General features: G+C 45.9%; 2 protein-coding genes across 2 annotated transcripts in view; both read left to right on the top strand.

Moving 5' to 3' along the window:
- Positions 1-11,834, top strand: part of INVS (inversin) — a 671,909-nt gene that overhangs the window by 447,298 nt on the left and 212,777 nt on the right. The window contains exon 10 of the mRNA XM_085873805.1: positions 2,882-3,037. Within this exon, the coding sequence (XP_085729931.1) occupies positions 2,882-3,037 (156 nt within the window). The remainder of the gene's footprint in view (positions 1-2,881; positions 3,038-11,834) is intronic.
- On the top strand, positions 4,007-6,548 carry LOC147030102 (uncharacterized). The gene is made up of 2 exons (XM_085873806.1): positions 4,007-4,213; positions 4,339-6,548. The coding sequence occupies exon 2, from the start codon at positions 4,442-4,444 to the stop codon at positions 5,351-5,353; it is 912 nt and encodes a 303-aa protein (XP_085729932.1). The 5' UTR covers positions 4,007-4,213; positions 4,339-4,441; the 3' UTR covers positions 5,354-6,548.

Genomic DNA, 11,834 nt, shown 5'->3' on the forward strand with positions numbered 1-11,834 from the left:
AGAATTACTTTTGTGTCTTCTCGACTCATTCATTCTCCGTTCCCTCGTCACTATATGTTCTTTATCTGTTATTCCTTAGTTTTCATTTGTTTGTTCATCTCCCGATCTTTTGTCTCTCTCGTTTGTCCCATCTCTTATATTTTCTGGGTCACCTTGTTGTGTCTCACCTTGCATTCCTTCTTGATTGCTATGAGTTACCCCTTGGTTTATTTTTGGGCCTTTTTGATTGTTTTATCACCTGCGTATTACCTCCTATTTCGATTTTAGTTGTTCCTGCCCTTCCTTAAGTCCTTCTCCATCTGAATTTTATTTTATTTTTTCTGTCATTTTGACCTGACCCGCCTTCATCTCTTCCAGGACACTGTCCACACATCCCCTTACTTCAGCCACTAATCCCATACAACTTGGAATTTCAATGCCACATCATTCTCTGCCTTGGTTTCTGGAATTTCAGCTTGGAATTTCAATGTCTGCCTTGGATTCTGCCTATCCCGCATCCATTTTGCTGTCCACTTCTATGTCACACCTTAAGCCATCGCACATCGCCTTCAAATCAAACTTAGCTTCCTTCTTTGTCTCAGCCAGCCCAGCATCCATTCTGCTCATCATTTGATCAAACATCCTAACTATACAGTCAATTTCCAATGGTGCTGGTGAGGCTGACCTGCTACTCTGTTTTGTGGAATCCAGAGGGAATGCCATATTTTCCAAGGGACAAATTTTAGGGTGGGGGGGTGGTCCTCAAGCATTACCAGTGTCTCTGCTACAAACCCTTCCAAATTTTCCCGCAAAGAATCACTTCCCTCAATATCACCCTCCCAGATTGTGGGTTCCTCCCCCATATCATAATCCTCATCAAAACCCACCTGGATGATCTGCTCGCACATAGCTGCACAATTACTTTTTAACTAAAATTTGCACCCCAATCACACTCCATCACAATTTCGAATTTGCACAATCCTGACTCCTGATGTTACGGAGTCGGGGGGTTCGAAATATCCCACTCCAAAACACCAAATTGTGCTGGATCTGGGGGTTCCGAGCTCGCAAGGAGGGGAAGCACGAGTCCCTCCCAAACGCCCGGTCCTAAGGCCGCTGGGCACAGATAACTCCGCACAATAGCGGGTTGCCAAGCGACCACGAGCGACTGATTGGCTGTCGAGAGCACAGTTCCCTATCTGAAGGGATTAATTTACTGGAAAGGTAATGCGGGAATTGGACGTGAGGATCATGCTGAAATTAATCATCTTAGATGGTGTGCATGGTTGTTTAGGCCTATGTCACATTTGGCACGGTGGCCGTAGGGTCAACAAAATCTACGGCCACTAGCAATTATAGGGCGTCCGCAGTATTTCCACGGTCACACAATGTAGCAGTCACAAATATTTTTATTTTTCAGGGAGCCGCATGGCGTATTTAGAAATTGTGGAGACCAAAAACGTGGGGGTGCTGTACGGTCTTTGACTTGATGTTGCACGGTGACCTTAGGGCATCCCTGCGGCGGCCATAGAATTTTCAAGGCAGATGCAAGGTAGCCTCAAGGTGCCCGCAAGGTGTGGCCAGACGGACGGTATCGAGTGGGTATATATACCAGTTCTTTTTTTACTGAAATAAAAATATAACAGTTTGGAATATACCAGTATATATAACTGAATATAATATATATATATATATATATATATATATATATATATATATATATATATATATATATATATATATATATATATATATATATATATATATATATATATATATATATATAGTATCGGCAAACACCTATACTCCGATCTCTAGTGGTAGCGCACGGTGGTCGCATGGTCGACACAGACTGCCACGGAGGCCGTACGTAGGACGCACGGCGGGCGTATGGGAACCGTGTGTCGACCATGCGTTGCCCGCAGGTAGTCACACAGACCGCAAGGCCACCGTACGTTGAACACAGGGACGCCTTACGACTACTCTACGGTGACTGTGGAAATAGTGTGACCGCCGTAATTTTTTTGGGGTTGGCAAAATTCCTTTTTCATTGATAAGAGCCTATGGCAGCCGCACGAATAACGCAAGCCCACCGTACGCCCTACGGACGGTCGACGTGGAACACATCTACGTCACAGCTTGGCTTGTTGAATTGCTACGGCCAATGTAGAAATGAAAGAAGTTATAACTCCGCGCTATAATTCCACGGCGACCCCTACGGCCTGCAAAAGATAGCCATACGGCGTAGGGCCACCCTGAAGCCACCTCAGAAACTCTGTGGCCGCCGCATGTTTCTTTCAATTCAGGGGGGGGGGGGGGTACGGCCGCCGTATCCTAGCCGTAAAGCAAATGTGACTTATGCCTTAGCAACCCTTTGTGTCCCAGCGTTATCTGCAGCTCATTGGCTTCATGGGCAAACGTTGGGAAGTGGGTCCAAGAAGCCCTTCGTGACCCCGCCGGTTGGCTTAATAGTGAAGGTGTTTGGCTTTAGGTCCATAGTTGAAGCCCCAACCATACAAAATTAACACCAGGTGACAAGCCACACCCAAACAAAACAATGATGGCATTCATGAACGATTTTGTGGACAGATTTGGAATACCTGTACCACCTAAAATGACCATATTGCATTGGGAAAATAACTTTCATCTTAGGTATGATGGACAAACTGAGGAGAGGTTGAAAGGTGACATGAGAAGACATGTGTACAAGTGTTGCAGCATCAACTTTCAAATAGGGTAAAATTAATAATACATAGGGGTAACAAGACTATGACTGTAGACCACCTTGTTTGAACTAAAAATTGAACTGTTCAGGATCATGTATTATCAACATGAGGAATCTCAACATTTTAATAAAACACATTTTCTAACCCCTTGTGTTTTATTGTCTCTCTTGCTCCAGCCCTGCATGCAGCTGCTTTCTCTGGCCATGTGGGTACAGTGAGTCTACTGCTAAAACTCGGTGCACACATTGATGCTGTAGATGGAATGCATCACACAGCACTAGTACGAGCCTGTGAAATGGGCCACAAGGATGTTGTTCAAGCACTCATTGAAGGTCTATCCCATGTTGAACTTGTTTAGGATTGGTGGAAACTTACTACCTGTTTTTATGCACTTTTCTTGAATGTTAAATACATTTGTTTTCCTTAGCAAATGAAGATTCAGAAATAAAGGTCGTCATAATGTGTCATGGAAAAGACAAAATATATATATATATATATATATATATATATATATATATATATATATATATATATATATATATATATATATGTACATATGTACATATGCATATACATATACATATACATACGAATAAATGTCAATGTGTGTGTGTGGGGCAGGGTCAGTGTGTCTCTTCGAGAACTCCAGAATCATAAAACCTAGCATCCTGAAACTTTGCATGCATACTAAGAAAACTTCAAGGAAGTGCAAGAGTGAAAATTGGTTGTTTGGTTTAATTAAAACACCCCTTTTGAAGATAATTAACGGCCTTATTTAATGATATCCTTCATCAGGCGATCCTCGGCCACCTCGCTCTCTGGGGTCTTTAGGGGTTTCCTGGGTAACCTCACTGGGGTCTAAAGCTGCCATGTTTGTTGGCCGACTCAAACATGCCTTGACTTGGAACAAGCCGCAACGACTTCTTAACGATATTTTTTTCTTTCACTTTCCTCACTCATATTATTGAATACCTGCTCCTCAAGGCCATGGATCACTGTATACATTGCTTTTGTAAGTATTAAAGTTTTCATTATAGGAACTTGGAGCGATTTCATACATTATATGATGCAATTTTCCACGAACTGCTCTCATGGACAAATTAAAGTATGTCATCGAAATGTTATTTCAGCATTGAGGATCGATCGGATATCTTCCTGACTAAATAAGTGTCGAAATCTTTCGTGAAATTTGATAATTTATAAAAATAACGAGTTTTATAACTAAGCCAATATATACGTACCTATTTACTTGAAGCATGTAAGCACATAATATGTTCCCGACTTCTCCATGCAGAAACAAAAGGATGTGATATTTCCAAAGGATTAAACTCAACTTTTTCTACTTGTGGTGAATTAACGTGAATCGAGGGACATGACGCGGGATCACATGTTGTGCGTCTCGCGTATAAGGGGAGGTCTCTCTGCGGCACGAGTGATTGTCCCCGGGGCATTGCTATTGACATCGGCTGTCCACTTGATGCTCGTTAACTGAAGGTGCTCATTGACTGGTGAGAATGGAGATTATATCGAACTCCGTGCTTACGCGGATTTAGTCTGCAATGGTTAACTGCACATGTATACGTTTCTGCTTATGTACTCCTAGCTGAACCTGTATTTCCTGGTGTGCCCACAGAAGCGGCTCCAATCAAATGGAATAAAGCCTAAACTCTGAAGGTTCATCTCTCGCTCTCATTTCAATTTATTCCATTTAATTTTCTCGGCTCTCTCAACCAAAGATGGACAAGATCTACAAACCAGAGAGGTTCGACGCAGACCCAAACACGACTGACGCAGAAATGAAATGGTCACATTGGTTCTGCTCCTTCTCACACTATCTGACCATCATCGCGGAGGGAGCTGACAAATTTGCCGCTCTCGTGAATCATGTCTCGCCCGGCGTGTACAGGCTCTTCTCGGGGTGCGACACTTACGAAGCAGCGATTGACGTGCTGCAGGCGCTCTACGTGAAGCCCAAGAACGAGGTATACATACGACATCTTCTCAACACACGCAAGCAAGCAGCCGGGGAGACAATCGATCAGTTCCTGCAAGCTCTGAATCAGCTGGGAAAAGACTGCAGCTTCCGGGCGGTAAGTGCCGAGGAACACCGAAAGGAAGCCACACGGGAGGCATTCATCCAAGGACTCAGATCAGCCCACATACGGCAACGCTTACTAGAGAAAGCGCAACCCACTCTTGACAAGGTAGTCGATCAGGCTCGAGCGATGGATACGGCTCAGCAGCAATCTGAGTCATTTGGGACACCGATGCTGCTCATGAACGCTGCTACGATGGGAACCCAAGGAACCCCACTGGCACAGACACAGCCAGACATGAGGGATGGAGAAACACCCGAGGAGCCGGATACCCAGACCTCGTCAAACTCCTCAGCAACTGCTCCGGTCGGTAAATGCTTCTTTTGTGGGTACAAAAGGCATCCTCGTCAAAAATGTCCCGCCAGAGATGCCACATGCATGAATTGCGACAAGAAAGGGCATTATGCCAGGGTATGTAAATCTACTCTAAGGAGGAATAAACCCACTTCTGCGGCTCTCTACTCGCAAAATAAATTGACTGCAGCCTCCCGGGGAATCTATCCAAGGCTATCATCAACGTGCGAATTAACGGGCATATGGCTGAGGCACTGATTGATACCGGTAGCTCTGAAAGTTTCGTCAACAGCTCGCTAGTGAAGGGCAGGAAATGGGTAATCCACCCGACTGACAATACGGTATGCATGGCCGCCACCTCACTACAATCCCGCGTACGAGGGTACTGCAATGTTGAATTGGACGTAAAAGGGTACACGCATCGGGATGTAAAGGTGCTGGTGCTTCGTGATTTGTGCGCAGACGTAATTCTGGGTCATAATGTCCTCAAGCAGCACACGAGCGTCGAAATACCCTTTGGAGGAAGCAAGCCTCGTCTAATTTTAAATGCGCTGACCACCGCGGAGGTGACGTCCCCCAGCTGTTCGCTAACTTGTCGCCGGTCTGCAAACCGATAGCGATCAAATCGCGGCGATATACCACTGCTGACATGAATTTCATCACTTCAGAAACCAAGCGATTACTGGAGGAGGGAATTATAGAACCGAGCGATTCGCCATGGGGCGCACAGGTGTTAGTAACCAGCAGTCAGAACCATAAGAGACGGATGGTTGTCGATTATTCCCAAACGGTCAATCGCTTCACCCAACTCGACGCCTACCCCCTGCCGCGCATAGATGAGATGGTCGAACGCGTGGCCAATTATAAGGTATTCAGTACCATCGACTTGCGAAGCGCCTATCATCAAATTCCCATCCGAGAGGAAGACAAACCGTACACTGCATTCCAGGCAGGGCGGCGCCTCTACCAGTTCAGAAGGATACCATTCGGTGTCACGAATGGAGTAGCTTGCTTCCAACGGGTTATGGACGACATCATCTCAGATGAAAACCTCGAAGACACTTTTGTTTACGTGGATAATGTCACAGTGTGCGGTAGGGATCAGAGGGTGAAGAGGGATCAGATCAGTGGTGAATTAACGTGAATCGAGGGACATGACGCGGGATCACATGTTGTGCGTCTCGCGTATAAGGGGAGGTCTCTCTGCGGCACGAGTGATTGTCCCCGGGGCATTGCTATTGACATCGGCTGTCCACTTGATGCTCGTTAACTGAAGGTGCTCATTGACTGGTGAGAATGGAGATTATATCGAACTCCGTGCTTACGCGGATTTAGTCTGCAATGGTTAACTGCACATGTATACGTTTCTGCTTATGTACTCCTAGCTGAACCTGTATTTCCTGGTGTGCCCACAGAAGCGGCTCCAATCAAATGGAATAAAGCCTAAACTCTGAAGGTTCATCTCTCGCTCTCATTTCACTACTGCTTCGAGAATTATATAGAGTGAAGAAAAAATTTAGGGACGTGCCAAAATTAAAAAGCAATGTGCCCCATTACATGTGACACGTGCACAGATGAGCGGGCAAAAATGGCGGATTTTCTGCAATGTTTATTTCATAGGCTATTGACGTTTGCAATATCTCCAAGGTCGTTCTGCATTAAGCAGCAACTCTTTGTGGATGAAGTCATTTTATTTCATTAACTGCTGCGTGCACGGTGAAGGCCGGCTATAAAGTTGAAGGGATTCTTTATGGTATACAGCGACAGCCTGGCCAACTGTTCCCCATCAACCAATAAATTGGAGTCCTTCCATGAGTGCTTGAGCCACTTGCTGAGCGCACATTGTCGATAGTGGAACAACGCAACATCATTATGAGTGAATTGTTCACTCAATGTGGATGCTTTTGCCATGCCACGTCATTCAAAACGAGTGGTTTCTTATTCCGTCACCCTGAGCGAGTGGTTCGGTCACCATGAGTGAGTGGTTCGTGCTCCATCACACTGAGCGAGTGGTTCCTGCTCCATCATCCTGAGTGAGTGGTTCGTGCTCCGTCACACTGAACGAGTGTTTTGTGCTCCGTCACCCTGAGTGAGTGGTTTGGGCTCTGTCACCCTGAGTGAGTGGTTCAGGCTTCGTCACTCAAAGCGAGTGGTTTGTGCTCCGTCACCCTGAGCGAGTGGTTCGTGCTCGTGAGTGGTTTGTGCTCCATCACACTGAGCGAGGGGTTCGTACTCCATCACCCTGAGTGAGTGGTTCGTGCTTTGTCACCCTGAGCGAGTAGTTCGTACTCCATCACACTGAACGAGTGTTTTGTGCTCCGTCACTGATCGAGTGGTTCGTGCTCCATCACCCTGAGCGAGTGGTTCGTGCTGCATCACAATGAGCGAGTAGTTTGTTCTCCGTCACCCTGAGTGAGTGGTACATGCTCTGTCACTCTGATCGAGTGGTTTGTGCTCCATAACCCTGATCGAGTGGTTTGTGCTCCATAACGCTGATCGAGTGGTTTGTGCTCCATAACCCTGATCGAGTGGTTCGTGCTCCATCACCCTGATTGAGTGGTTCTTGCTCGTGAGTGGTTCGTACTCCATCACACTGAGCGAGTGGTTCCTGCTCCATTACCCTGAGTGAGTGGTTCGTGCTTTGTCACCCTGAGCGAGTAGGTCATGCTCCGTCACACTGAACGAGTGTTTTGTGCTCTGTCACTTTGAGCGAGTGGTTCCTGCTCCGTCACACTGAATGAGTGGTTTGTGCTCCATCACCCTGAGCGAGTGGTTCGTGCTGTGTCACAATGAGTGAGTAGTTTGTTCTCTATCACACTGAGTGAGTGGTACATGCTCTGTCACTCTGATCGAGTGGTTCGTGCTCCATAACCCTGATTGAGTGGTTCGTGCTCCATCACCCTGATCGAATGGTTTGTTCTCCGTCACCCTGATCGAGTGATCTGTGCTCCGTCACCCTGATCGAGTAGTTTGTGCTCCGTCACCCTGATCGAGTGGTTCGTGCTCCTTCACCCTGAAGGAGGGGTTCATGCTCTGTAACACTGAGCAAGTGGTTCCTGCTCTGTCACACTTTGCGAATAGTTTGTGCTCCGTCACACTGAGTGGGTGGTTCGTGCTCCCTCACCCCGATCGAGTGGTCCGTGCTCCATCATCCCGATTGAGTAGTTCATGCTCAATCAGCCCGATTCAGTGGTTCGTGCTCCATCACCCTGAGCGAGCGGTTCGTGCTCTGTCACCCCGATCGAGTGGTTCGTGCTCCGTCACCCCAATCGAGTGGTTCTTTCTCCGTCACCCTGAACGAGTGGTTTTGAAATAACACCCGATTTCCGAGCTGTTTTGCTGTATTTATTTGTTTTCTAAATTACCGAGCCAATTTTTTTTTCCCACCCGTCACACGCAACTACTTGTAAAGAATAATGTTTTTGAACTTATCCCTCAAACATCTTTACAAATGCAATGTTGTTTTTCGGTGAAAGCTACTCAAGGTTTCTGGGTTGTATATAGTAAGTACTACAGTTGTTAATCACACTTACTCCAACCTGCCGAATCCTGAAAAATTGCCAATATTGGCTCAGCGTGTGTGTGTGTGTGTGTGTGTGTGTGTGTGTGTGTGTGTGTGTGTGTGTGTGTGTGTGTGTGTGTGTGTGTGTGTGTGTGTGTGTGTGTGTGTGTGTGTGTGTGTGTGTGTTATTCATAAAGCATAACATATTCATTCTCCCTGCTAACTACCTTTCCCCCACACCTCTTATTCTCGATCTATCTCTGTGCCTGTCTCTGCCTGTCTGTCTGTCTTTCTCTCTCTCTGTCCCATCCTTGCTCTACCCCTTCCCAATACAGTGCAGCACCCTCCTCCCACATTTCTCTCACTTTCCATACTCTGTCTCTGTCTCTGTCTCTGGACATATCTAGACAGTAGTTATGTTTGGACGGTGTTTGTCTCCGGACATGTCTGGGCGGTGTTTATGTCTGGACGAGAGTTTATCTCTGGATGTGAGTTTGTCTCCAGACCGTGTTTATAGCATGACTTGTAGAAAGTGGATTTCAGACATTATTTTGTTTCCAGCTTCACTGTTCTATGCAGAATCATTGCGATGAAAGAGTATGAATCGTAATTAATGCTCCACCGCATATCTATCTGCCTTCCCTTCCTCTCACCTCACACTGTCTTCCCTTCCCGCACACCTCCTCAATCCCCTCCCTCCTCTCTCCTTTCCCATCCACATCTTCACTCTCCCCCACCCCTCTCTCCTTCTTCACCTACCCTCTTTTACTCCCTTCACCATTTATTATTACTGTCAGCAAAGTGTCGGGTTGTTTTTGCTGGTGTATATATATGTAAGTGTGTATATATATATATATATATATATATATATATATATATATATATATATATATATATATATATATATATATATATATATTTCTTCTTCTTCTTCTTTCGGGGTCGCCACAGCGGATCATCCGTATAATCTGCATAGTGATTTGGCACATGTTTTACGCCAGATGCCCTTCCTGATGCAACCCTGGTCGCCTCTTACGACACAGGGATATGGTACACCTATTTTAACCGGGGTAAACACCGGCCCAGTAGACTGGTACTCATTTCGCCGACCTCGGAAGGATGACAGGCTGAGTCAACCCCCTTATGTAATAATTCAGTGGCCCAACAGGGCTTGAACTCAGGACCTTTTGGTTCCCAAGCTACTGCCCTAACCACTGCGCCAACACACCAGGCTATATATATATATATATATATATATATATATATATATATATATATATATATATATATATATATATATATATATATATATATATATATATATATATATATATATATATATATACATATATATAAATATATATATATATATATATATATATAGTAGACTAGGCATAAGTCGGCAGCGTGTAACTCGTCACTTCGCCGAAGTCGGCAGCGTCAAAAAGTCCCAAATTTATCTCGTGTTAAATCCCTTTGAATAAAGGGTCATCCCTCTGTAAGTCGTCATCTCTAAGTCGTCACTTCGTCTAAGTCGTCAGATGTTATCTGTTCCCGCGTAATGGAAACTCAAGTAAATTACCACTCCTAACTCATCACACGGAACTGCTGCCTCGTGAGAAGCCCGATTTCATGGAATTGTGATGCTCGCTCATTGGTTTACACCGCCAGTGATAGGCTATTTATAACTGCGTACACACGTTGATCGCACTGCAGGCAGGACAATGGCAACAAAGCGTAAGCTTACAACTAAAACCTACCAAGAAAAATACGACATTATCCAGTTTTGCGAGGCAAACCCACTGATGAAGAAAACAGCCATAGCTGAGAAGTTGGACATAAAATGGCAGACATTGACGATATCTTGAAGAATAAGGGCAAGATATTTGGACAAGTCGAGAAGATCGCGAGGCCGGTGGTAAGTGTGAAACGTGTGAAATGTGTGTCCTTTGAAGATGTCAATGACACGCTCATCATCTGGTTTCGGCAAATGTCGGCTCAGCCAAATATTCGGTTGGACGGTGAAATGTTGCTGCTGAAGGCACGTAAATTCGCTGCGGACCTCTGGCATGATGATGCCGAGACCTTGCCGTTGCACTGGATAGACAGATTCAAAGTTAGGTGGGGAATCGGCAAGGTCAAGAAGTGCGGCGAATCAGGCAGCGTGGATTCGGCAGTGGTGCACGACTGGAAGGATGGCAAATTGAAAGACATCTTGGAAAGGTATCAGCCTCGGGACGTGTACCATGCCGATGAGACTGGGCTTTTCTGGCAGATGCTGCCAGAAAAGTCTCTGGGGTTCGTTGGTCAATCCCATCATGGTGATAAGCAGGCGAAGATCCATGTGACGTTGCTGGTTGGAGCGAACATGGATGGCACCGACAAGCTGCCTCTGTACGCCATCGGGAAAGTAAGAATCCCCGAGCCTTCAAAAGTGTGAAGCACCTGCCTGTGGCCTACTCAGCGAATAAAAATGCGTGGATGACTTCTGCCCTGTTCGAACAATGGTTGGTGAAACTGAACCATCGTATGTCACTTGAAAAACGCAAAATTGCGTTCGTAGTTGACAACTGCCCCGCTCACCCTGCATGTCAACTGGAGAACATAGAACTTGTATTCCTCCCACCTTATACTACCAGTCACACTCAACCAATGGATGGTGGCGTCATCAGAAACCTGAAACTTCACTACCGCCAGATCCTCGCCACGCGTCGCCTGAATGCAGCAGATGAGGGAATCACATTCAAATGGGATTTGCTGGATGCCCTGATAGCTGCCAAAACCGCATGGGGAAAGGTCTCCAATGTTACCATCGCGAACTGCTTCCGTTCGGTCGGGTTCGTCAATGTGGATCGCAGCGCCCATGAAGTTGATGAGGAGAGCGATGACGATCATGGAAACCAGTTCCGCAATGTCTGGGAAAGACTCGCTGAAATCTTTGGTTCAGACGCGATACCCTCATTAGAAAAATACATCAACGTGGACGCTGAGTTACGCAGCACCCAACAAATGACTGATGCAGAAATTGTGGATTCTGTGAAGAACATCTCCGACGATACGGGTGACGTGGACGATGTGGACATTCTCCATCTCGAGGACTCAGGGGAGACATACATTCCAAACGCGCCTCCAACTATTCGGGAGGCATTGAGCGCCCTGGATGTGATGCGCTGATACTGTATTTTGGTGGAGGGTTGCCCAGACAACATCATGGAATACAATGACCGGTTTGAGTCC

Source organism: Eptatretus burgeri, chromosome 3 (genome assembly GCF_056783735.1).
Source record: "Eptatretus burgeri isolate ZD-2024b chromosome 3, Ebu_testis_v1, whole genome shotgun sequence".
Classification (NCBI taxonomy): domain Eukaryota; kingdom Metazoa; phylum Chordata; class Myxini; order Myxiniformes; family Myxinidae; genus Eptatretus; species Eptatretus burgeri.